The 26,018-nt window shown below is 49.9% G+C and overlaps 1 protein-coding gene and 1 pseudogene across 1 annotated transcript; one reads left to right on the top strand and one right to left on the bottom strand.

Annotated features, from left to right (window-relative positions):
* Positions 1-12,933: 12,933 nt before the first annotated feature.
* On the top strand, positions 12,934-13,698 carry LOC137454433 (olfactory receptor 14A16-like; annotated as a pseudogene).
* Positions 13,699-24,252: 10,554 nt separating this feature from the next.
* LOC137454432 (olfactory receptor 14C36-like) lies at positions 24,253-25,017 on the bottom strand. Its single transcript, XM_068164472.1, has one exon. It carries the CDS (start codon positions 25,015-25,017, stop codon positions 24,253-24,255), a length of 765 nt encoding a protein of 254 aa, XP_068020573.1.
* Positions 25,018-26,018: the final 1,001 nt, after the last annotated feature.

Below are 26,018 nucleotides of genomic sequence, written 5' to 3'. Positions count from 1 at the left end.
GTGCAAGAGGTGACCCAGAAGGAATCTGGAGATCCTTTGTGTGTCAAGGAACAGGCAGCAAGAGTGGAGAGGCCTGAGTGAAGGTGTGGAAATGTCAGGGTCAGAGCTGGATGGGGAAGCAAGATGGATGTCAACAGCCTGAAGGGAAAGAGCTGCAGGCATGGGACAGGGTAGCACAGCCTGCAGGAGGGATGGCCAAGGGCTCTGGCAGGGCTGAAAGACTCAATAGGGACAAGGTCTTGATCCTGTTCCTTCTGGCAGCAGCTTCTGCCACCATAGCTGCTGAGAAGATATTTTAGTTGGAGGCTCTCAGGATCTGCCTTACCAAGGCCTGAGGGTCAGAGCTTGGCCTTTCTCTTTCATCAAGAAAGGCCAGGGTTTATTCACCTGCACTTTGCCTTTCTCTGCCTTCAATCATGGCCTCCATTGAGCTTTTCTAACCCCCCCGGGAGGCTTTGTTGCTAATGGCCCTCAGTGAGGCCAATTAACACTTGAAGGAATTTTTGTTATGCTTCTGACTTCTTGATCAGATTCCTTCAGTCTCCTCTCAGTGTGTGAGGCTCAGGCAATGATCCCCAAGTGCCCTAAGAGCTATTTGTGTCTTTGCAGTTTTCATCGAGGTTTCAAAGTGCTCCTCACAAAGCTCCTTTATTATTTATTTCTTTCAGCCACCAAATGACAGAGTGGGTAAGGACAAGGCTGACCCTGACTGACTGCAAGGGATCCTGAATTCAAATCTCTTTCTATGGCTGTGCCTGGAGGGAAGCACAAAACACACAAACACAGGGACAGAGCTGGCTGGGTCCAGTGCAAGATAGAAACCTTGACCCTGGTGACAGCAAAAGTGTCTGTCCAAAGACACAGAGAGATGGAGAGGTGGCTGGCAGAGAGGATGCCCTGAAGTTCAATTTCCTTCTGCTTGAGCTCAGGGCAAACACTCACAAAGCTTCAACATTCTCAGAGGATAAGAACTGAGCCTGGAGAAGTCTGACTTGGTGCTGGCCCTTGGTGCAGGTTGTGCCTGAGAGATGTCTGACTGGGGGAGATGCTGGACAAAGCTGCTGTGACCCAGGAGAGCTCCAAGGCTCTGGCTTTAGGGTCACTGTTTTTAGAGGGGGAGATCCTTAACTTTCATCAGGTGTTTCTCTGAGCTGGAGAACCTTGGATGCTGAATCATCCTGGGATCTTTTGCCACTTGCACAGACCCTGAAGCTTTTGACTTTCAGAGTTTTCTCTCAGCTCCCTGTTGGCTGTGATCCAAGCAGAGATGCACTGAGCTGGCAGGAGGTGACAAACCCCCAAGCCATAGGGATAGAAGTGCAAGGCTGGGAGAGCGAGGGTGCAGCACACCAAGGACACCTCTCAGTGCTCTATTTCTCTCTGTCCTGATCCATACCTGGCTTACCCTGGGCTAGTTCATGGCCTACGAAAGGGGGAAGGGGGAATCACATCAAGTCTTGAGTAGGTTTCCAGTGACAGGGGGACTGTGACCGCACAATCTGCTCTGTGGCTTGAGTGCATTTCTCTCAGCCAGAGAGTGGCTGTGTGGTCGCCTCTTGTCTCTTTGCCTCTCAACAGAGAATGTCATCATCCAATCAGAATGTGAGGGAATTTTGGTGGTTCCTTAGCCTACAAAGTCTTCCTCAATGCCATTCAGTGACACAAAGCACCCAGGAAACACTGATGATGGGAAATGTCTGCAGCAGTGTGACTTGCTTGGCCATCCTCCTAACTGCAAACCAATGTTGAACAGCAAGCACAGAGCAGAGCAGGCAGGAAAATCACAGTGGCTGTGACACCAGGGGCAGTGTCCCAGCTGCTGCTGGACACCACCCAAACAGCACTTCCCACCATCAGGTGTCTCCACTCCTCTTGATTACTTTTAGCACTCAATGGATTTGTTCAGTGTCAGGGTGGACTCTGGGCAGAGTCTTTTGTCCTGCTTCTCCTGGTGGTTGTAGCAGGCTGATAGAATCAGGGTGCTGGAGGAGTTGTTGGATTGCAGTGAAATTCTTTCCAATGGGTGTAGGTTGTAGCTAACCATACAACATGTGAGCAAAGACACATCCTGGTGAGGAGTTATCAGCCCACAGAATTTCAGATCACAGCCAATGATTACAGAGACATCACACAGACAGAAACTGAACTGATTGCTGTGGTGGTGTTCCAGAACTGTGACAAATATTGTGGTGCAGGCCCAGCTGGTTGCAGCACCATGAGCTGAGATACAAACTAACACAGCAGTTCAGAGCAGGACCAGGGCTGCAAGGGGAGCCAAGGGGCCCAGACCTGCAGAACCTGTGGCTCCCTCTTCAGGCATAGGTGAATGATACAATTCCCCTTTCCCACAGCCTATCCCCACTCAGCTCCCTGTTGCATCTTGATTTGAACAGGGGCTCTTCTCCCCACTTGCCTTTCCCATCTGCTTCAAGGATGCAGCACTTGGTTCTTTTTCCCTCCCATCCTTTCTCATGTCATTTGGTTGCACATCTCATCACCTCCAGGGCCTCACACAGACATGAAGGTCATCTCAACATTTCATGACCATTCCCTTTTTGGGTTCTTATAGATTGATTCAATTGCAAACTAAGTTATTGATCAGCATGGATCTACAGGCAGCAGCCCAGGCTCTGGTTGTCTCTCTGGGCTGCAAGTGCTCACTGCTGGCTCCTGTTGAGCTTCTCATCCACCAGCACCCCCAAGGCCTTTTCTTCATGGCTGCTCTCAAGCCAGTCCCTGTCCAGCCTATATCAGGATCCATGTACATGGTCTCTGTGCACAGTGTCCTGTGGGGTGCATGGGTATTGCTTTTAGGACTGTCCATGGAATCCCAAATGCAAAACCTATTTGTGGGTTTGGTCATGGTGAAGTTACACCAACAACCTGAATTTGATTGGGCTGTTGTGTTACAATCTTTGTGCTCTGGGTTGGTAAAATCTCATTTCATTTGGTTCCTGGTGAGTAGATCCATTGACTCCCTGCATCCAGTCTGCATTTTCTCTTCTGCCATGGATTGCAGTTGAGCCACCTGAGGAGAGCTGCCCCAGCCCCAGTCAGGTTTGCTGTCCTTTCATGTCCATGGAAAACAAGCGAGAGCTTAGCCTGCCTTGTTCTGGGGTGTTTCAGCACTTCCAGTGGATCTCAGCAGCACCTGGTCCCAAGGAGCTTGTGCTTGGGCCATGGTGAGTGTCCTTACTGCAAGGAGGAGGAAGAGAGGAGTGGGCAAGTGGTGTACATCATACACAGAGTTTCCACTGGTGTCTGCCCAGCTGATCCATGCAGTGAGGACAGAGTCTGCTCTCAGCACTGCCTGGGTAACAAATCCAAAACACAGCACCCTTAACAGCATGCTCCTCATCTGTATCTTCAGCTGGAGTCAGTGTTCACCCAGGCACTGGTTCTGGGGCTGGGTCAGAATTCCTCCAAAATATAATCTCAGAGACTTGATCAGGGAGAGAAGGAAACAACACCCCTTGAAATGAGGCTCTTTAGCCTTCATGTGTATCAATGGGATGTGCACATCCCCTTCTTTGTCTCCTTAGGTCTTCTCTCATCTTCTCTTGAGGAGTGGACAGCACAGAGTCACCCTTGGGCAGAGCCCTGTGGCAGGAGATGCTTGCAGGGCAGAGCTGAGCACTCAGTGGGTGGGGTGGGTACTGTGAGGGAGGATACCAGGGACCAGAGCAGTAGAGTTGCCAATAGAATTGCAGGCAGCAGAGCTCTGAGCAGCAAATGGGAGGAACCTGCAGGCACTAGGAGGAATCAGCAGCCAAGGCCTGGGAGAGGCTGCCTGCAGGCTTCTCACTTGTGCAGATTTGTGCTCTTGGTTGTCTGCTGGGCAAGGAGCTGAGTCTCCACAGAAGACCTCCTATCTTCAGGAGCCCTGCCTGATCTCCTGTAGAACCCTGGTCAACACTGAGCTATTCCTTGCAGTTCAGTCCTCTTCTCTGAGCCCTTTGCTTCTCTCTGACTGGGGCCATACCTTCTCTTTATCAGCCCTGAATCTCTGGGCTAGGCAAGAGCAGAGTTTGCAAATCTGCCCCCTGGAACTGCCCAGAGAGTAAGGAACCCAACTTTGGGACAGCAGCAAGACCCCAGTCTCTGGCTGACCCCTGAGCACCTCTCAATCCCCCCAGACCCTCCTCCCCACCACATGTCACTTCTTGTGCAGTTTTGAGGGTCATTGTCTGTGTTGGGAATTTAGGGGGTCAACGCCCTGAGCTCTAGGTGGTCAAGGGTCAGTTGCATGGCCAGAGGGGGGTGGTTAGGTAGCAGGGCGTGTCATCCCCATCAACATTACAGCCAGGGGACTCAGCACAGGAGTTAGGGGTCAGATGCCTCCATTGCAAGAAGTCACACAGAGTCTCCTTACATCTCTGTCACTCAGAAGCAGCTGCACCTCTGAGCTGCCTGAGGCAAGGGCATCACCCAGATGGTCACCCTCAGCCAGCACTGCTGCACCCACACCAGTGACAGCCCTTCACTTGCACAGGTTGCAGCAAGGGCTTCAGCTGCAGCTTCTACCTCACTTGCATATTCACCCCCATGCCGGTAACCAGTGGGCACCAGGGGATACAGAAATACACCAACCCTGGCACTGTCAGGCCAAACGTGACCCCCTTGGGTGGCCTTTTCCAGCTCCACCAAGCTCAATGGTTTCTTTATTTATGGCTGAAAGCTACTCTCACGAGTGGGAAAATTTCTAACAGTTAGAATGAGTCTCCTTCATTCATGTCCTGCTGAGAGTGCTGGGCAGTGCTCAGGTGAGGCCCAGCTCTGAGGGGCAGGGATTGTGTTGGGGCCAGGTTGAGGCCTAGGGTTAAGATCAAAGGACAAATGTCAAGGGTAAAGGCTGGGGCCAAGAAGAGTAATGGGGGCAGAGTCAGGGTCAGGAGTGGGTTTGGGAAGGAGATGGGCTCTAAGACGTGAGGTGCAGCAGGGGTTGAGATCCACTGTGTTAGAGCAGGGGACTGAGTAGAGAGGATGGGAGGGGCCCAGTCTGTATTGTGAGGTGTGGTATTTTCAATGCAGACCCCAGGAAGACTCCCTCACTGCAGGGAACTGGGTGGGAAGAGAGGGAGACACTTCCCATTCTATGAGCCCACCAAGAGGGGGTTAGGCATTCCACCTTCCAAATGCCAAGGTTCAGGACAAGAGATTAAATTTCTTGGTGTGATGAAGAGGTTATTAATGTAGGAATATGTAATATGAATTACATAAATATTAATGTTTATTAATTATTCAAATTATCACTAACCAATGAGTCACTATTTTATATCCATATCCTAGTGCACGATTGTGAAATACATCCCAGAAGTGGTTCAGTATTGATCATTTGGACTCAATTAGAATATTTACAGAATTAATTTCTATTAATGTAACTCAGTCTGCAATTCTGCTGCTTGTCCACCAGGTGGCAACTCGACGAGATGCTGACAGCTGCTTAACTCTATACAAAGGTATTACAATGTGTCAGAGGCTGGAAATAGAAATGTGCTGCTAGAAGCAGGTGCTTTGAACTGAATGTCAGTGAGTGGGAAGCAGGTGGAAGATACACTGTGTCCTTTGTTTGTAGCAAGGTTAGGTTCTGGCAGGCTGCTGTCCCTGGGGCTGGCTCCTGGGCTGGTCTGGACGGTGACAGGGGAGGCAACCTTCTCCCTCCTGGGGCAGCAGAGAGAGGATGGAACGTTGGCTAGCTGGTTGGCAGGCTCCCTTCACAGGACTCAGGCGACTCTCTCTGGATGGCAGAGAGTGGTCCTGTGGGGTCGGCCTGGCAGGGCTGGTAGGGCTGGTCCTGGGACAGGGTTAGCCCTGCTTAACTATAGACAGAGGTATTACAATGCATTAGAGTCTGAAACTAGAAATGTGCTGCTAGACACAAGTGCTTTGAACTGAGGCCAAGAAGGCCAATGGCATCCTGGCCTGCATCAAGAATAGTGTGGCCAGCAGGAGCAGGGAAGTCATTCTGCCCCTGTACTCAGCACTGGTTAGGCCACACCTTGAGTACTGTGTCCAGTTCTGGGCCCCTCAATTTAAGAGGGACATTGAGAGTCTTGGACATGTCCACAGAAGGACAATGAGGCTGGGGAGAGGCCTCGAGCACAAGCCCTACAAGGAGAGACTGAGGAAGCTAGGATTGTTTAGCCTGGAAAAGAGGAGGCTCAGGTAAGACCTCATTGCTCTCTACAACTACCTGAAAGGTGATTGAAGCCAGGAGGGAGTTGGTCTCAACCAGCAGAAGAACAAGAGGACACAGTCTTAAGCTGCACCAGGGGAAGTTAAGGCTTGAGGTGAGGAGAAAGTTCTTCACAGAGAGAGTTGTTAGCCATTGGAATGTGCTACCAAGGGAGGTGGTGGAGTCACCGTTCCTGGAGGTGTTCAAGAGGGGATTGGATGTGGCACTTGGTGCCATAGTCTAGTAGTCATGAGGTCTGTGGTGACAGGTTGGACTTGATGATCTTTGAGGTCTCTTCCAACCTTGGTGATACTGTGAAGTGCAGACTCAGCTCCTTGCCCAGCGCACAGCCCTCAGCACAGAGCTGCAGGGCAGCACCACAACATTCTATGTGATTCTATGATTCTGTGACTTAGGCAGCTCCCTCTGGACAGCAGGGAGTGGTCCTGTGGGGTCGGCCTGGCAGGACCGGTAGGGCTGGTCCTGGGACAGGGTTGGCCCTCGTGGCAATGACCTTTGGGGTCGGTGAGGGCAGCCCCAGGGAAGAGGCATAGCTGCGTGAAGTGGTAACTTCCCCTTTGCTTGGCTTGAAGGAGCAGGCAGGACCCTATCAGAGCGGTCCTGGCTTTGGAGCACAGGGCATGAACGGTGCTCTGGATTCCCCTGGGGTTCACAGGACACAGTGCAGTGGAAGTGGCAACTTCTCTTCTCTCCCACAGTGGCAGGGTCATGCAGGCATATAGTTAAGCACTGCTTCTGCTCTGTGTGAGTAGGCACAGACTCTTGGTGGTTCATGTCTGCTCCTTAAGCCTGAGGCAGACGTTTGCTCTGCCAGACTCAGCTAAGTCTCTTCCCCAGCAACTGGACAGATCTTACCCTCAGGCGTCCAGTCCTCTTGAAGGCACGTCAGGCTCTTCCAACTGGTGAGGCTGACAATGCAACACTGTAGCTTCTCAGGCTCTCACTGTTGGTCTCTCCTCTGGAGATCCTCTCAGGGCTGAGGCTCAATGGACCTGCCTGGCTGCAGGCTTAATAGCAAAGGCTATGGCACAAGCTCAGTCTTGAGCAAGGAGAGAGAACGAAGTGAAAGAGGGCAACGTATTGACAAGCTGGGGTAATACTGATAGGTTTCTGGAGGCTGGATGTGGCCAATGGGCACTCTGGTAAACAACCAGCTGCAGCCTATGGGAGGCATGAAGCTGGAATTATGCTATGCTTAGTGTCGGCACCAGCATTCCATGCCATGGGTGTGTGCAGGGGTCTGTGCCACCTGGGCCTTTTTGGACCCCTCATGAAAGGAGGGGGAACTTGTCCATGTGCTGGGACAAGTTTCAGTATCTGGGCATAATGTGCCTTCACCACAGCAGACCCAGTCTGTACTGGGAGAGCTCAGAGAGGTTCATATTGTACCTGGAGGGGGCCCCAGTCTGAACTGGGATGGCATTGGGGCATCAGTTTGCAGCAATGGGTCCTGGTCTGTGCTGGGATGGAATCAGGGTTTCAGGAAATGCACTTTGTACTGGGATGAGACTCAGACTGTGCTGGGAGATGGCAGTGGGATCCCATTTGTACCAGGATCAGGCCACAGCTGCCCTGGGATCAGGATACCCATTTTGTGCTGTTCTGGGTGCAGTTGGGACTGGGAAGGGGATCAACATTGCCAATGCTGCCTTCTCAATTCTGTTGGCAGCAGAGTGCAGGCCACAGTTTGCTGTCACCTGGAGGGGTGTGCAATACACCTGGAATCGACTGCCCCAGGGGTAGAAGCAGAGCTCTACCATTTGTCATGAACTAATCCAGACTGCACTGGGAAGGCCGATGCCCCTGAACATCTACAGTGCATCTATGACATCGTTGTGTGGGGCCACAGGGCCGAAGAAGTGTTGGAGAAGGGAGAAAAAAATTATTCAGATGCTTCTGAAAGCTGAATTTGCCATAAAGAAGAGCAAGATCAAAGGACCTGCTCAGGAAATTCAGTTCTTGGCAAGAAAATGGCAGGCTGGATGCTGTCATGTACCTATGGACATGGTCAACTGGATAGCAACCACATCGTCACCATCCAACAAGGAGGAGACACAGTCTGTCCTAGGCCTTGTGGGGCTCTGCAGAGTGCATGTCCCAGGCTGCATCCAGCTTGTGAGCCCTCTCTATAGATTAACCTGAAAGCAGAATCATTGTGAGTGGAGCAGTGAGCAACAAGGCTTTGAGCAGATCAAAGAGGAGGGAGCTGTGCAGTGGCCCTTGGGCCTATCTGAATGGCACCAGTGGTGCAAAATATCCTCTACACTGCAGCCAGGGAACATGGAGAGTTGTCCCCAATAGGTTCTTTTCACACACAACAGGAACTCTATCTCCCTGTGCTACTGGTAACAAATCAGACTGAGCTGGACCTGCTGTGGTGGTTTTAGGCTATGCCTTTAAAATTCAGATACAGATTTTGAGGAGAAAAGTGGAAAAATAGAGATAAATCACTCTGGGGTGCCAAAAGGAAAACTAAAGATGATTCTAAACAAATTCATTGGAGAAATATCTGCCATGACCCAGGCTGTACCTAAACAATTCTTTCTCTTTTCTAATCTCTCTGCTTGCTTTGCTCAGGAGAGACTAATCTGCTTGTGGCTGAACTTGGCTTGCCTGCATTGTTTAGTTAAGTCTAACCCATTGCTTTTCTCTCTGCTCCTTTCTCTCCTGTGGGAAAAGGAGAGGGGCACAGTGAAACAGGTCTCTGACCAGGGTGGTTTTGTGTTGTTTGCTAATTGCAAATATCTGTATAATATTGTAACTCCTGTACATTTTGCAGACATTAATTGCACTCCATTCTAGAGTGTAGTTCTTGCTTGTAAATACAGCTTTCATTTGCTTCCAACTGAGCTGGTCTGGCAAAGTTAATGTTGGGGGATGGAATTTCAACCCACCACATACAGTCAACTTGTGAGCCCTCTCTATCGAGTGACCTGAAAGAAGAATCATTTTGAGTGGGGCAGTGAGCAACAAGAAGGCTTTGAACAGATCAAGCAAGAGATAGCTGTGCAGGAGCACTTGGGCCTATCCAAACAGGACCACTGGTGCAAAATGTCCTTTGAATTGCAGCTGGGGAGCATGAAGCGCTTGGAATCTCTAGCAGAAGACATCAGGTGAAACCTGAGATAAGATACTGGGGTTTTGGAGTAGGAATAAGGGGTGGAGATTGTACTGGGTTTGGGATGAGCTGGAGTTAATTCTCCTCTGAGCATCCTGCTAGTGCTGTGCTTTGCAGGGCTGTGGCTGGGTGTTGGTAACAGCAGTATTTTGGCTGCTGCTCAGCTGAGCCCTCAGGCTGTGCTTTTCCAAAATTTCCCTGCCCCAAGGGTATGCTGAAGGGGGAGGGGACAAGATCTTGGGAGAGGACACAGCCAGGCCAGCTGCCCAGAAGTGGCACAAGGAGTGCTCCATGGCATGCGTAGTCAGCTCAGAGAGACCAACCCCCATGTGATGCTGGGCAGTAGAGATTCACTTCTCTTTCTGCTTCACCCTGTGTGGTCTATTGCTTGTGCCTGTCCTTAGTGTTAAATTCCTTCTATCTTACACTGCCTTTTGTTATCTTTCCCTTCTCCCCTGTCCATCTAAGAAGGAGAGTGATACAGTGGCTTTGGTGGGCATTAAACCCAAGCTAGGGCCAAATCAGACACAAGCCCAGTCACAAAGGCACTACAGGGTCTGGGAGGAACCATTCCCAATGCCCTGGGATGAAGCAAACCCTGCACACAGTCAAGAAGGCCAATTGCAGCTGGGCTGTGGCAGGAGGAGTGTGGCCACCCAGACACAGAAGTTGTCCTCCCCTGACTCAGCACTGCTGTGGCCACGTCTGGATGCTTGGTGTCTGGGTGTCAGGTTCTGAAGTCTGATGGAGAGCAGAGGAACTGGGGAGACTGTAGAGGAGATCTCCCAGGATGGGGGTTGACATATCTGTGGAGAGGCTGAGGGACCTGGGATGCTTCAAGCTGCTGAAAGGAGGATCAGGGCACTGCCCTAGCAGTGTGCATATGGCTGAAGGGTAGTTTCAGAGAGGATGGAGCTCTTCTGGAGAGTGGGAAGAGACCAAAACCTCCACAAAGTGCAGCTTGGAAGGTTCAGAGTGGAGATGAGGCCAAAGAAATGTCCCACAAAGGGCAGAGCTGCTATGCATGAGGCCATCCAGAGGTGTCAGGAAATGGCAGGAAGAGCTGAAACAGCTCAGGGAAGGGATGGAAATGTCAGAGAGAGAGCTGGGAGGGGAAGCAAGATTGGTGTCAGCAGCCTGAAGGGAAAGAGAAGCAGGCATGGGACAGTGTAGGACAGGCTGCAGTAGGGATGGCCAAGGCCTCTGGCAAGGCTGAGAGGACCAACAGGACCAAGGCCTTTGTGCACTTGGCTCTGGCAGTTGCCTCTGCCACCAAGGCCTGTGAAGAGAACCTTGGCTTTGAGGCATTGAGGTTCTTCTATTGCAAGGGCAGTGGTCAGGGTTTGGCTTTATGCTTCATAGAACAAAGGCATACTTTTCTGCCCTGTACTTTGCCTTTGTCTCCCTGCAATCCTGGCCTCTAACAAGCTGCTCTAACGAGTCCCTGGGGAGCCTTTGGCAGTAACAAGCCTCAGTGAGGCCAATCAGTGCTTCAAGGGACTTTGGAGTTTTTTTCTGACTTGGACTTCTTGAGAGGCTTCTTGGCAGTACCTTGGCAGAGTCTCCTGGCAGTACCTAAGGATGATGTCATCAGCCCCAAATACTCCATGGGGCTCATTAAATTCTGCTGAACCTCTAATTATTGCCGAGGTTTCTGTAGATAATTGGAGAGGTTTTTATTGCACAAAGCATCTGATAAAAATGATTTCACAGGGTGAATCAGAGATCTGACCCACAGGTGAGGGACAGGATCTGCCTTGCCAGGGGCTGGGGGTCAGGGCTTGGCCCTTTGGATCAATGAAACCCCTCCAGGTTTCCTGAGCAGCAGAGCTACCTTGAGCTGCTTGTCCTGACCTGTCAGCACTGCCTCAGTTCTCTGCTCTCACCACAGCCTGGAGATGCTTCAGTGACTCCAGTGATGCTTCCCTTGCATCCACTCTCTCCTTCTGCTCTGACCATACCCTGTGGACCCTTTCCCAGTATGCTTCACTGGGACCCATTAAGAGTAGAAGAAACTTCAGAGTTTGAATCTGACTTTGACTTCTGGAGAGGTTTCATCAGCTTCTCAGTCTCTGAGGTTTATGGACTTGGCACCAAAGCCACCAGAGGGCTCCTTTAAATGCCTTGGGCTGGTCTGCTGCTGCTGAGCTGGGCCAGGCTCCTGGGCATGATGGAGCTCTGTCCAGGAGCAGCTCCTCTGCACAGCACAGCAGGGCTGAGGGCATATCGGGAGATGAGAAAGACAGAGAGAGCTTCAAGGTGGCCAGGATTGGGAGGATGCTGAGAGCTCACGGGGGGAGAAGTCACTGCATTTGCTGACAGGGTGAGTCTGTGGTTGCAGGGCAGTGCAGCTGCAGTTCCTGGAGGCATCTCCTAAAGCTGGGACAGGGACTCTGCTGCCTGCCAGGCTCAGGTCTCAAGCAGCCCAGGGAGCTCTTCATGCAGCTTTGGGGAGAAGCTGTGGTTGGAATGAGTTACCCTGGGCAGGGCAAGGCAGGGCAGAGCAAGGCAGGTTCCTTTTGCTGTGGAGAGGCTGCTGTGTGGGTGAGGGTTGCTCTCAGCTCCAGCTCATTTCCAGAACATTTTCAGGGGGACTTTTCATGACTCTGTTCAGGCCAGGGCTTCCTGACCCAGTCTCTGCTATCCTGAATTTTTGCTTCCACTGTCTCTGGCCTGGCTGGTGAGGAGGAAAACTCATCTGTGCCTTTAGAGCAAGGGCTGAGCCTCTTCAACCATCACACAGAGCTTTACTGGGAACCTCACCAAGTGCCTACACTCCTCACCTGAAGGCATTCCTGAGTGTCTGTCTGTCCCTCTCCTTGTCTGTCTCAGATGCTCTTTGTGCTGCTGATGGCTCTCTGGGCATGGAAGCTTCAGCTGCAGTCAGGCACAGACACTGTGAGATCTTCTATGCAGGTGGAGCCACAGCAATGAGGTGTCCCAGTTGTACTGAGCCTGTGAAGCTCTGGGCAGTGCAGGGTGTGAGGCTGGGAATGAGCTGACTTCAGGACCTGCCATGGTCATGCTTTGGCTGTGTCCTTGAAGTGTCCATCCAGGCTGTGCTGCCTTCCAGGGGACACTGAGCCAAGTGTCTCCTGGACTACAAGTGGGATGCTGAGACCCTGAGACACAGAGTGGTGTGTGGTGGATCCCTCTGCTCTCAGCAGTGTCTGGTGGCTTCTCAGGGTGACATGGGAGCATGGTCACCCTCCAGCTGAGGTGCAGAGCAGGGTGACTTATACCCCATGGGGAGCTCTCCCACTCTTGCCTTTTACCCTAAACCAGGACCAAGCAATGCCCCAGCCTTGGAGCTGAAGGAAAGTCCCTGAGAAGCAGTAAGTGTCTGTGTGACAGGGGAGGGTCTGTGGGGAGTGGTTTTGGCTGTGCTGAGAGAAGTCTCCTCTCACTGTCTCCTTCTCTTTTGACAGTGCCTCATGGCCAGAGGCAGCAGATGGCCAACAGCAGCTCCATCACCCACTTCCTCCTCCTGCCATTCCCAGGCACAAGGCAGCTGCAGCTCCTGCACTTCTGCCTCTTCCTGGCCATCTACCTGGCTGCCCTGCTGGGCAATGGCCTCATCATCACCACCATAGCCTGGGACCACCACCTCCACACCCCCATGTACTTCTTCCTCCTCAACCTTGCCCTCACTGACCTGGGTGCCATCTCCACCACTGTCCCCAAGACCATGGTCAATTCCCTGAGGGACACCAGGGACATCACCTATGCAGGATGTGATGCACAAGTATTTCTGCTTTTCCTTTTGCTTGGTGCAGAGTATTTTCTCCTCACCACCATGTCCTACGATCGCTACGTTGCCATCTGCAGACCCCTGCACTATGAGACCCTCCTGGGCAGCAGAGTTTGTCTCCACATGGCAGCAGCTGCCTGGACCTGTGGCTTTCTCCATGCTCTGCTGCACACAGCCAATACATTTTCCCTGCCCTTCTGCCAGGGCAATGTTGTGGACCAGTTCTTCTGTGAAGTGCCCCAGATCCTCAAGCTCTCCTGCTCCACATCCTACCTCAGGGAACTTTGGCTTCTTGTGGCCAGTGCCTGTTTCTTCTTTGTCTGTTTTGTGTTCCTTGTGGTGTCTTATGTGCAGATCTTCAGGGCAGTGCTGAGGATTCCCTCTCAGCAGGGACGCCACAAAGCCTTTGCCACCTGCCTCCCTCACCTGGCTGTGGTTTCCCTTTTTGTCACCACTGTAATCTTTGCCTACCTGAAGCCCTCTTCTATCTTGTCCCCATCCCTGGATCTGGTGCTTGCAGTTCTGTACTCAGTGGTACCTCCAGCAGTCAACCCTCTTATCTACAGCCTGAGGAACTAGGAGCTCAAGGATGCCCTGAGGAAAATGACTACTGGATGCCTTCAGAAGCAATAAACTCTTTTTCCTCTCCTGCTGAGCAGTTCTGATGTCACTCACAGTCTGGTTTCTCCCTTCTTGACTGCTGCTGGTGCTGTTACCCTTGTGAGAGTGTAGTTTTCCCACCAGAGTCTTTCTTCAGACCATTTCAGATTCAGTACTGGCCTGTCTGCTGTGACCCAGAGACTGCAGACAGGAGCAGCTGTGCTCCCTGGGTGTGCAACATGCAAGGAAAAATTCTTCCCATCTAGAAGTTCATAACAGAGACAGAGGAGTCTTGTAAAACTTCCTTTGAATAAAGGGAGAGTCCACAGGACAATTCCCTGTGGGGTCTCTCTCACTGCTGAAGGCACAGCTCCCCTTCCATCCTACATTTCTGGATGCAAATCTCCCTCTCCCTTTCCCCAGTGGCTCAGGTACTCAGGATTTAGTCTTTCCCAAACCCCTGCTACATGTCCCCCTTCACACAAACCCTCCCTGCTTCATACATCCTATGCTCATTTAAATTAGGTTCTCCACTTCTCTGGGTGCAGAAGTTAATATTCAGTAGTCTGTTAAGCCTGTGCTCTGGCCTAAAAGTTCAGCAGTTCAGGCTGTGTTCAGTGTCTGCTATCTTGGGACAGACCCCTACTGATTGACAGCAAGGTTCAAGGGAAGAGACTTAGCAGAGGCCCCTTTGTGATTTACAAACACATAGAGAAGGGGAACTCTCTGGTTCCTGCTTTCCCTTCCAACTCCCTCTTAGCCAATTCTTCCTTTGTAAAGACACTCCCTCCTTTCAATCCCATCAATCCCTCCTCTCCTTGCTTTAATAACTGTCTTTACAAAATTCTTTCACCATTAACTTAATCCTTTCCTCTTGGCTCATTTCTGATGTTGTTCTGATTTGCAGATACATCATACTGCTCTTTTTTATAGCCTTTTCTGGCTCACTTGATATGGCTACAACCTGCACCTGCCTGACTGCAGGATGGATAAGCCATACAAACCAGGGTATCAGACATGGTAGAAAGATTAGAGCTGCTGTTGCACAAAGAGAGAAGAATAACACTCGTTTGACCCATGGCCCACCAGGCAACCAAGACAATGTGTCCCATTTCAGTCCTTTCCAGGTTTGGACTGGTCCATGAGCTATATCCTTGTTGTTGGAGGCTATCTTTATTGCTGCCTCCCCATTGGCCTCAATCTTTAGGCACCAATCAGATGGATTAAACTTTCCACATCCACCTCCTTCCTCAGCTAATAGACAGACTGGAGAGTCTATTCTGGTGCATTGCCTCTCACACCTGAGTTTGGTGTTTGGCTAATAGCACAGAGTACTACTACAAAGTAAAAGTACGAAATAACAACAACAACAACAACAACAACAACAACAACAACAACAATTAATAATAATAATAATAATAATAATAATAACAATAATAATAATAATAATAATAATAATAATAATAATAATAATAATAATAATAATAATAATAATAATAATAAAATTATAAAAAAGAAAGAAAAAAATATTTAATATAAAAAACATTTTTACATAATAATAATTTTTAAAAACCAAAACAAACAAAAACCCATAAGGATTACTAACAAAAAATAACTATTAACAAAAAAAATAAGGATTATTAGAAAAAAAATTTACAAAAATTTAAAATGAAAAATAAGGATAAAATATTAAGTACAAAAAAGGTTAAAAAGAAAATAAAAAAGGAAAAAATAGAATAAAAAAACAATTTTAAAAATTAAATTAAAAAAATAATTAAAAAATTAGACTATAAAATAACATTAAAAATTAATTAATACAAAATTAAAGTATGTTAAATAAAATTCTAGAAAAATTAAAAGCTATTAAAAAAACAGGAAATAAAAAAATAGATTTAAAAGAAAAATAAAATTACCTAAAAAATTATTAAAAATTATAGGCCAAAAAATACAGATAGCAACAAAACAAAAATATTTAAAAGGCATATTAAAAAAATTAATTACATTAAAAAATTTTATTTTAAAAATTAAATAAAAAATAATTAAAATTAAAAAATAAAAATTAATTAAAATGATATTAAAAAATAAAATAAAAATAAAAATAAAAATAATGTAATTTTTTTAAAAAAGGCTAAAAAAATAATAAAACCAAAACAAAATAAAATTACAAAATTAAAAAATAGATTAAATAAAAAATTAATATTTTTTAAAATGGATTAATTTTTTAATTGAAATAATAATATTAGAAATTTTAAAAATAGATTAAATAAAACAAACATACAAAAAATAATTAAAATATTTTTTAAAAAATAATATAAGATCAAAAAATAATAAATTTTAAAAATTGGATTAAAAATTAAAATTAAAAAAAATATTTTAAAAATAAAATATTTAAAATAAAAATTAAAATTAAAAATAAAAAAAAATTAAAAATAGAATTTTAAAAATAAAAATAATAAAATTCAAAAAGAAAAAAAGTTTAAAAATCTATCAAGAAAAAATCAACAAATCAAAAGAGAGGATGTATATTTTATAGCTAAGGGGGTTTAGTGACACCAGCAAGAAATGTCTACCCCATGCCAACTGCAATCATCGCAACGAACAACGGCAGAGGAATCAAGGCCATGAGCACACAGCATTTCCCATGCAGTCGAACATCGATCACAACAACTGCTATGGTAATCTGGGATCAAAAGCATCACTCAGAAGAATGCACCACAGCACCGTGTGAATTAGGACTGGCTGTTATGATTGTTTAATTGTTGTGTGACTAGAGAAAATGTTCCTATGGATTTCTATGTCACCTCACCAGTTTGCCTTAGTTTTAAATAGTTAATGGGAAAGTCAAATTTCCTTACAACACAACATGCATTCTCATTTTAGGTTAAAAACAAACAAACAAAGAGAAGGCCTAGACCATGAAGTAGCCCAGGGTAAGCCAGGGATGGATCAGGACAGAGAGAAATAGAGAACTGAGAGGTGTCCTTGGTGTGCTGCACCCTTGCTCTCCCAGCCTTGCACTGCTCTCCCTGTGCCTTGGGGGTTGGTCACATCCTGCCAGCTCAGAATTAGAATTAATGGAATAGAATAAACCAGGTTGGAAGAGACCTTCAAGATCATCGCGTCCAACCTATCATCCAACACCACCTAATCATCTGTGCTTGGACCACAGCCAACAGGGAGCTGATAGAAAACTTTGGAGGTCAAAATCTTCAGGGTCTGTGCAAGTGGCAAAAGATCCCAGAATGATTCAGCATCCAAGGTTCTCCAGCTCAGAGAAACACCTGATGAAAGTCAAGGATCTCCCCCTCTGAAAAGTGACCCTCAAGCCAGGGCCTTGGAGCTCTCCTGGATCACAGCAGCTGTGTCCAGCATCTCCCCCACACAGACATCTCTCAGGCACAACCTGCACCAAGGGCCAGCACCAAGTCAGACTTCTCCAGTCACAGTTCTTTTGCCCTAAGAATGCCAAAGCTTTGTGAGTGTTTGCCCTGAGCTCCAGGAGGAGGAAACCAAACTCCAGGGCACCCTCTGCCAGCCTCCTCTCCACTACTCTGTGTCTTTGGACAGACACCTTTGTTGTCACCAGCGGCAAGGTTTCTATCTTGCACTGAACCCAGCCAGCTCTGTCCCTGTATCTTTGTGCTTGGTGCTTCTCTCCAGGCACAGCCATAGAAACAGATTTGAATTCTGGATCCCTTGCAGTCAGTCAGGGTCAGCCTTGTCCTTACCCACTCTGTCATTCAGAGGCTCTTGGATTGGAACACATTCTGCTGAATCACCTTGTAAGCCCCAGGTGGGCAGTGACAGCAATGGGGAGGTTGGGGAGGGTGAGGAGCAAAGTTGTCCACTCAATGTCAGTCCTGAAGGACAGATGTTCCTGCAAGTGCAGATGTGCTGCTGAGACAGCCTGGGTCAGTGTCACTTGGGGAATTATCATCTCTGCTCTAAACTGAAATGGAGTAAAATATTATATCTTTGACATAAAATAATTGAGCTTTGTGAGGTGCACTTTGAAACCCTGAAGATTACAGAGACACAAACATCTCCTTAGGGCACTTGGGACTCATTGCAGGAACCTCAGGTACTGAGAGAAGACTGAAGAAACTTCTTCAGAAGTCAGAAGGAAAACACAAAGTACCTTGAAGCACTGCTTGGCCCCACTGAGGGGCATTACCAACAAAGCCTCCCAAGGGCTCCTTAGAGCAGCTCAGTGGAGGCCATGATTGCAGCAGACAAAGGCAAAGTGCAGGAGAGCAAACTCTGGGTTTGGTTTATGGAGCAGAAAGGCCAAACCCTGACCACAGTGCCTGGGCAGGCAGATCCTGTCCCTCATGTATGGGTCAGGGCTCCCCAGGTGCTGTGGGGTGTAGGGTTTGTGATGCTTAGAGAAGGACAAGGGGATGACAGTCCCCAGCCTTCCTGGGGGTGTTTAAGGAAGCCCTGAGGACCCCCTGGTGCCTTAGGAAGTCTCCTCACAGCCCTTGGTGGTGGATGACTGCCACAGCCAAGAAGGCAAAGCCTTGGGTTCTCCTGATGACTTCCAGCCTTGCCAGTGCCCATTGCTATCCCCACCACAGGTTGTCCTACACTGTCCCCCACACTGGGTTTGGTTTCTGCAGCAGAAAGGCCAAGCCCTGATCACAGAGCCTGGGCAGTCAGATGCAGAGAGGCTCAAGCTAAAGTTTCATCTCCCTGGCCTTGGTGGGAGAGGCAAATGCCACAGACAGGAGGAGAAAGACCACAGTCCTGTTGAGCTTTCAGCCTTGCAGGTGGTGCTACACTGCCCCATGCCTGCAGCTCTTTCCCTTCATGCTTTTGACATCCATCTTGCTTTCCTAGCAGCTCTCACCATGACACTTCTGTACCCTTCCTGTTCTGTCTCTGCTTTCCATGGCCATTTCTTGAAACAGAATGAGTGCCTCTTGGAGCACAAGGATCCCCTTTGAGTGACTTTTCATTCTCCTCAACTCCGCTCTGAACCCTAAAATTTGCACTCTATGGAGGTTTTCTTCTCTTCCCACAACCACCAGATGCTCCATCATCACCAGATTGCAAGCAGGTGTACATGGCATCTGTAGTGCCCTGAACTAGGACTTCACCAGGTTAACAAAGCCCCAGTCCCTCAGGCTCTCCACCCTAATCCTTGCAGATATCCTCTGAAGCTTCTCAGGCTCTTCAAAACTCCTTCAGAGTAGAAGTCCCAAAGCTGGACACCAAGAATCCAGATGTGGCCACAGCAGTGCTGAGTGCAGGAGAGGACAGCCTCTGTGTCTGGGTGGCCACACTCCTCCTTTATTAGAATAAACCTTTATTAGAATAAACCAAACCAGGTTGGAAGAGACCTTCAAGATCATCGTGTCCAACCCATCAACCAATCCAACCCACCCAAACAGCTAACCCATGGCACCAAGCACCCCGTCAAGTCTCCTTCTGAACACCTTCAATGACGGCGACTCCACCACCTCCCCGGGCAACCCATTCCATAGCGCAATCACTCTTTCTGTATAGAACTTCTTCCTAACATCCAACCTGAACCTCCCCTGGCGCAGCTTGAGACTGTGTCCTCTTGTTCTGGTACTGGGTGCCTGGGAGAAGAGACCATCATCAGCCTGTCTACAACCTCCCTTCAGGTAGTTGTAGAGAGTGATAAGGTCACCCCTAAGTCTCCTCTTCTCCAGGCTAAGCAGCCCCAGCTCCCTCAGCCTCTCCTCATAGGGCTTGTGTTCCAAACCCCTCACCAACTTTGTTGCTCTTCTCTGGACTCGTTCCAGCAAGTCAACATCCTTCCTAAACTGAGGGGCCCAGAACTGGATACAGGACTCGAGGTGTGGCCTAACCAGTGCAGTGTACAGGGGCAGAATGACCTCCCTGCTCCTGCTGGCCACACTGTTCTTGATGCAGGCCAGGATGCCATTGGCCCTCTTGGCTGCCTGGGCACACTGCAGGCTCATGTTAAGCCTACCATCAACCAGCACCCCCAGATCCCTCTCTGCCTGGCTGCTCTCTAGCCACTCTGACCCCAGCCTGTAGCACTGCATGGGGTTGTTGTGGCCAATGTGCAGAACCCGGCATTTGGATGTGTTAAATCTCATGCCGTTGGATTCTGCCCATCTGTCCAGCCTGTCCAGGTCTCTCTGCAGAGCCTCTCTACCCTCCAGCTGCCATAGCCCAGCTGCACTTGGCCTTCTGCACTCTGCTCAGGCTCTGCTCCATCCCAGGCCATTGGCAATGGTCCCTGCCAGAGGCCTTTCTGCCTGGGCACTGAGCAGAACCTCCAGTTGCAAAGCAAAATCCAAGGCACCTCCCTGCTGCTGCCTCTCAGCTTGGCAGGCACAAGGGATGGCACAGTCCCCAGCCCAGCTCTGAGCCTGCTGCTGTGCAGGAGAGCCTGAAGCACAGCTGAGCTGCCCATGGCATTGCCACCCATCTCCTCCCTTGTGTCCATGAGCTGCTCAGCCACAGGTCACCTCCTGTTCCTGCCTTTGCCAATGGTACAAAGGGACTGGACTTTGCAGTGACCTCACACTCACCTCAGGGCCATGTGGCTCCTCCTGCCCTAGGAGCTACTCAGCCATCCCTGATGTCCCAATGCTGGCACAAGGCCTCAGCCTGTGTGTGGCCTGGCAGCTGAGCAGGCACAAGAAACCTCTGCATGGCCTTCCAAGGCAGGTCCCTGCTGCTGCCTTTCAGCTTCTCCAGCAGCCACAGCCAAGCCCTGTCCCTGCTGCTGTCCCCTCAGGCCATCAGGTGGCAGGGAGTTGACAACCCAGCTCCAAGGCTCTTCCTGCAGGGGCCACCAGGTGCTTAGGGACAGGGAGTCACATAAGTCCCTTGCCCACCACAGGCCTTCCTCTGGCCTGCTGGGGACTCTGGCATCTGGGAGGCCAAAAGCAAAGAGGCCAGGCAGGAGTCAGGGGCTGCCCTTTCAGCTGCTGCAGCAAGAATTGACCTCCCAGTCCCTTTCCTGCCTTCTTCCTGCTGCTGCTCTAACAGCTGCTGAGCCAGCAGTGACCTCCCAGCTGCTGCCGAGCCTTGTGCCTGCTGCTGTGCAGGAGATTCTGAGGCACAGCTGAGCTGCCCGTGGCATTGCCACTCCTCTGCTTGTGGTGTCCATGAGCTGCTCAGCCACAGGTCACCTCCTTCTCCTCTTCCAAGGCCATGAGGTTGCTCTGGGAGCTTCCAGACCCTCCTCTGTGCCAGGAGCAAGCAGAGTCACTCCAGGATAGGAGGGGATATAAAAGAGGGATCAGAGAACAGGAAGGAGGTTTGGGGCTGAAGTGCTCAGGGGAAGGCTGAGGACTCAGAGATAATCTTTGAGGGCTGGGGCTCAGGCCAGGGCTGAGGAGAAGCTTTGGTGTCCTGATGAGCCCAGACTGAAGTGGAAAGGATTAGATCACAGAATCACAGAATATGTGGGGTTGGAAGGGACATCCAGAGATCCTCCAGCCCAACCCCACTGCCAGAGCAGGATCACTCAGGCCTGGTCACAGAGGAACACATCCAGGCAGGTTTGAAAATCTGCAGAGAAGGAGACTCCACAACCTCTCTGGCAGCCTGCTCCAGGACTCCAGCACCCTCACAGCACAGGAGAGTTTCTTCATGGTGAGGTGGAACTTGCACCCATTGCTCCTTGTCCTGGCCCTGGGCATCACTGCCAAGAGCCTGGCACCTTCCTCTGACACCCCCCTCTGATAACGATAGACATTGATCAGATCCCCTCTCAGGCTTCTCCTCTCCACACTAAACAGCCCCAGGGCTCTCAGTCTTTCACAGAATCACAGAAACATTCAGGTTGGAGAAGACCCTCAGGATCACCAAGTCCAACCATTAACCCTACCCTACAAGGGTCACCCCAAAGCCTTATGCCCAAGCACCACATCCAAACCACCTTGAAACCCCTCCAGGCTTGGTGACTCCACCACCTCCCTGAGCAGCACATTCCACTCCCTGACCACTCTTGATGGGAAAATTTTCTTCCTACTGTTCTCAGTCCTAGCTTGAGGCTGTTCCCTCTTGTTCTGTCACTAATGACCTGTGAGGAGAGACCAGCAGCAGCCTCTCCACAACCTCCTTTCAGGTAGCTCTAGAGAGCAATGAGGTCTCCCCTCAGCCTCCTCTTCTCCAAACTAACCATTCCCAGCTCCTTCAGTTGCTCTTCATCAGATTTATTCTTCAGGCCCTTCCCCAGCTCTTTGCCCTCCTCTGCCCTGGCTCCTGCACCTCCACATCTCTCTTGGGTGGAGGTGCCCAAAACTGGACACAGCACTTGAGGTGTGGCCTCCCCAGAACTGAGTCCCAGGGCACAGCCACCTCCCTGCTCCTGATGGACACAGCATTGTTGATCCCAGCCAGAATGGCTTTGGGTTCCAGTGTTTCACTATCATTGTGGTAAAGAACTTGTTCCTAATATCCAATCTAATTCTGCCCTGCTCTAGTTTGAAGCCATTACCTCTGGTCCTGTCACTGCAGGACTTTGCAAACAGTTTCTCTCCATCCAGTACACTTCAAGCACTGGAAGGCTGCTATTAGGTCTCCCCAGAGCACTCTCTTCCTCAGTCTGATCAACCCCAGCTCCCTCAGCCTGTCCCCATAGCAGTGCTGCTCCAAGCCTCTGGTCATTTCTGTGGCCCTCCTGTGGATGTGCTCCATCAGCTCCATGTCGTTCCTGTGTTGAGACTTCAGAGCTGGATGCAGTACTCCAGGGGAGGTCTCACCAGAGCAACATAATGTGGCAGGATCCTCTCTCTCCATCTTTGGCCATGCTGCTTTGGATGCAGTCCAGGCTGCCTTTGGTCTTCTGTGCTGCACCTGTCCACCTTCTCCCCTACCAACATCCCAAGAATAAAGCTGAAGGATACTCTCTCCAGTTTCTGGGATGGGATCAGGGAATCAATTTGTACTTGGACAGGGCTCAGTCTGTACTGGGAGACAGATGCAGTTATGTACTGGGAGGGGGCCAAGACTGCACTGGGTTGGAACCAAAGTACACAGTTAACATGTGGAGGGATGCAGTAGGTACTGGGAAGGGACTAGGGAATCCACTTTGTACTGGAATGGGACCCAAAGTGTACTGGGGTGGAGCAAGATGATGCAGTTTGTGCTGGGATGAGGCCCTGGGAAGGGACCAGGGGATTCAGCTTGTTTTGGACCAAGACCCAGTCTATACTGGGAGAGCTCAGAGAGGCTCAGTTTGTACCTGGAGGGGGACCCAGTCTGAACTGGGATGGCATCAGGGCATCACTTTGCAGGGATGGGTCCTGGTCTGTGCTGGGATGGAATCAGGGTTTCAGGAGATGCACTTTGTACTGGGATGAGACTCAGACTGTGCTGGGAGATGGCAATGGGATCCCATTTGTACCAGGATCAGGCCACAGCTGCACTGGGATCAGGATATCCACTTTGTGCTGTGCTGGGTGCAGCTGGGCCTGGGCAGGGCTCCAAGGGATGCACTTTGTAGTGGCACAGGAAACTGTATGGGAGATGGCAAAGTGATGAAGTTTGTACTGGGATAAGAGCACATCTGAGCTGAGAGGGGTTGAGGAGATGCAGTTTGTACTGAGATGTGACCAGGTCTGTAGAGGGAGGTGATGAATGGATCCCAAATTGTACTCTGTGGGGACCAGACTGTACTGGAATGAGATCCAGGCTGTACTGGGAGTGCATAAGGGGATCAAGTTTTTATTGAGACATGACCTAATGTGTAGCAGGATAGATTAAAGGGATACTGTTTGGACTGGGACAAGGCCCAGGCTGTACTGGGAGGGCATGAGGGTGTGCAGTTGGTACTGGGATGGATGCAATCAGTACTGTGAAAGGAGCCAGGGGACAGATTCTGTGCTGGGATGGGACCCAGGCTGCGGTGCTAGAGGACAGTATGATCCAGTTTGTACTGGGATGAGGCCACATCTGTACTGGGAGGGGTTAAAGGAACCATGTTTGGACTGAGTCTATACTGGAAGGGGGTCAGGGTATCCAGCTTGGACTCTGAGTAGGTGCAGTCTGTAATGGGAGGGGGTTGGGTTATGAAGGCATGAGGACCCCTCCTGTTCTGATGGCAGCACTGCTCAAGAGCACAGCTCTCTCCCACAGGCCCTGGCCTGTCCTTGCCTGCAGTCCCAGCACTGCCACACAGCAGCACAGTGCCCAAGCTGCCAGAGCACTCAGGCCTTGCTCCAGCACAGAGGCTCAGAAGGAGAGAGGGGAAGGGCAGAAAGAGCAGCTGAGGACAACTCAAGCTCTGGGGATGCCTGGCACTGCTGCTGTGCTTGGACTCTGCCCCTCCACCTCTGCACACAGGCACTGCCCTGCAGCTCCACAGAAACCTTGGAGGAAGGAACCCGGAGAAACAACTCCCTGCAGGGTCCTTTATTGTGTTGATCACACAGGGAGACCAGCTCCTCATGTCTGCAGCCTCTGAGTCACACCAGACAGGACAGCACTGAACCAGAAATGGTCTGAAGAAAGAAATTTGTGTGGGAACAACATTCTCACAAGGGGAACAGCACCAGCAGCAGCCAGAATTCGAGCAGCCAGGCTGGGCCTGCACTGAGTTACCTCACAACTGCTCTGCAGGACAAGGCAAAGAGTTTATTGCTTCTGAAAGCATCCAGTGATCAGTTGGCTCAGGGCAGCCTTGAGTTCCTGGTTCCTCAGGCTGTAGATGAGAGGGTTCACTGCTGGAGGCACCACTGAGTACAGAGCTGAGACCACCAGATCCAGGGATGGGGAGGAGATGGAGGAGGGTTTCAGGTATGCAAATGAGGCAGTGCTGAGAAACAGGGAGACCACAGCCAGGTGAGGGAGGCAGGTGGCAAAGGCTTTGTGGCGTCCCTGCTGAGAGGGGATCCTCAGCACTGCCCTGAAGATCTGCACATAGGACACCACAATCAACACAAAACAGACAAATGATAAACAAACACTGGCCACAATAAGCCAAAGTTCCCTGAGGTAGGATGTGGAGCAGGAGAGCTTGAGGATCTGGGGGATTTCACAGAAGAACTGGTCCACAGCATTGTGCTTGCAGAGAGGCAGGGAAAATGTATTGGCTGTGTGCAGCAGAGCGAAGAGAAAGCCACAACCCCAGGCAGCTGCTGCCAGGTGGAGACAAACTCTGCTGCCCAGGAGGGTCTCATAGTGCAGGGGTCTGCAGATGGCAACATAGCGATCATAGGACATGGTGGTGAGGAAATAAAACTCTGCAAACATGAAAAAGGGAAAGAGAAAGACCTGAGCAACACATCCTGCATAGGAGATGTCCCTGGTGTCCCTCAGGGAATTGGCCATGGACTTTGGCACAGTGCTGGAGATGGCACCCAGGTCAAGGAGGGCAAGGTTGAGGAGGAAGAAGTACATGGGGGTGTGGAGGTGGTGGTGCCAGGCTATGGTGGTGATGATGAGGCCATTGCCCAGCAGGGCAGCCAGGTAGATGGCCAGGAAGAGGCAGAAGTGCAGGAGCTGCAGCTGCCTTGTGCCTGGGAATGACAGGAGGAGGAAGTGGGTGATGGAGCTGCTGTTGGCCATCTGCTGCCTCTGGCCATAGAGACCTGTCCAAGGAGGGAAAGGCAGTGACAAGTTAGGGCTTATCATAACCTCCCTCCCTGAGCTGCAGGAGGCATGGATCAGCTCAGTCCCATCACTACCAACACATGGCAGAGTTCATCACAGCTTCAAATGCAGCAGGGACCCAGAATTGCCATGAAGAATCCTCTGGTGCCAGAGCAGAAAGTGACCAACAGCCCAATCCCAGAGAACAAGAGTCCCATTGTGGTGGGTTGAACTTTCCCCCCATCATTACCTTTGCCAGAGCAGCTCAGTCAGAAGCAAATGAAGCTGTATTGACAAGCAAGAGCTACACTCTACAATGGAATGCAATGAACAGTTACAAAACATACAGGAGTGACAATATTAGACAGCTATTTACAATTACCAAATGACATGAAACTCCCCTGGTCAGAGACCAGGGAAGCTGCTCCTCTACCCCTAACTTCTATCCCCCTGTTCCAAGAGAGAAAGGAGGAGTAGAGAGAGAAAAAAAGCAGTGAGTTAGACTTAGTCAAGGGCAGCCAAAGCAGGTGATCTCTCCTGAGTGAAGCAAAAGAGCTGAGATCAGAAGAGAAGAGAGAGAATTGTTATGGTACAGCTCCTCTGATTCCTGATATTTATCCAATGAATTTATTTAGAATAATCTTTTCTTTTCCTTTTCACACCCAAGAGTGATCTATTTATTTTGTTTCTACTTTTCTGCTCAAAATCTGTAACTAAATTTTAAAGGCATTGCCTAAAACCACCACAGCCATGGAGAGGTGGAGAAACAGGGAGCAGGCCTGCAGTGCTGCAGAGACAGTGAAGGGAAG

This window comes from Melanerpes formicivorus, unplaced genomic scaffold, assembly GCF_026170545.1.
Source record: "Melanerpes formicivorus ecotype bairdi unplaced genomic scaffold, bMelFor1.0.p_v2 SCAF_80, whole genome shotgun sequence".
Lineage (NCBI taxonomy): Eukaryota > Metazoa > Chordata > Aves > Piciformes > Picidae > Melanerpes > Melanerpes formicivorus.
The sequence above is the reverse complement of the archived record's forward strand: the minus strand, read 5'-3'. Positions and strand labels throughout refer to the sequence as shown.

Coding starts and splice junctions, on each gene's coding strand:
- LOC137454432 (XM_068164472.1), bottom strand. CDS start 25,017: ATGTACTTCTTCCTCCTCAACCTTGCCCTCCTTGACCTGGGTGCCATC.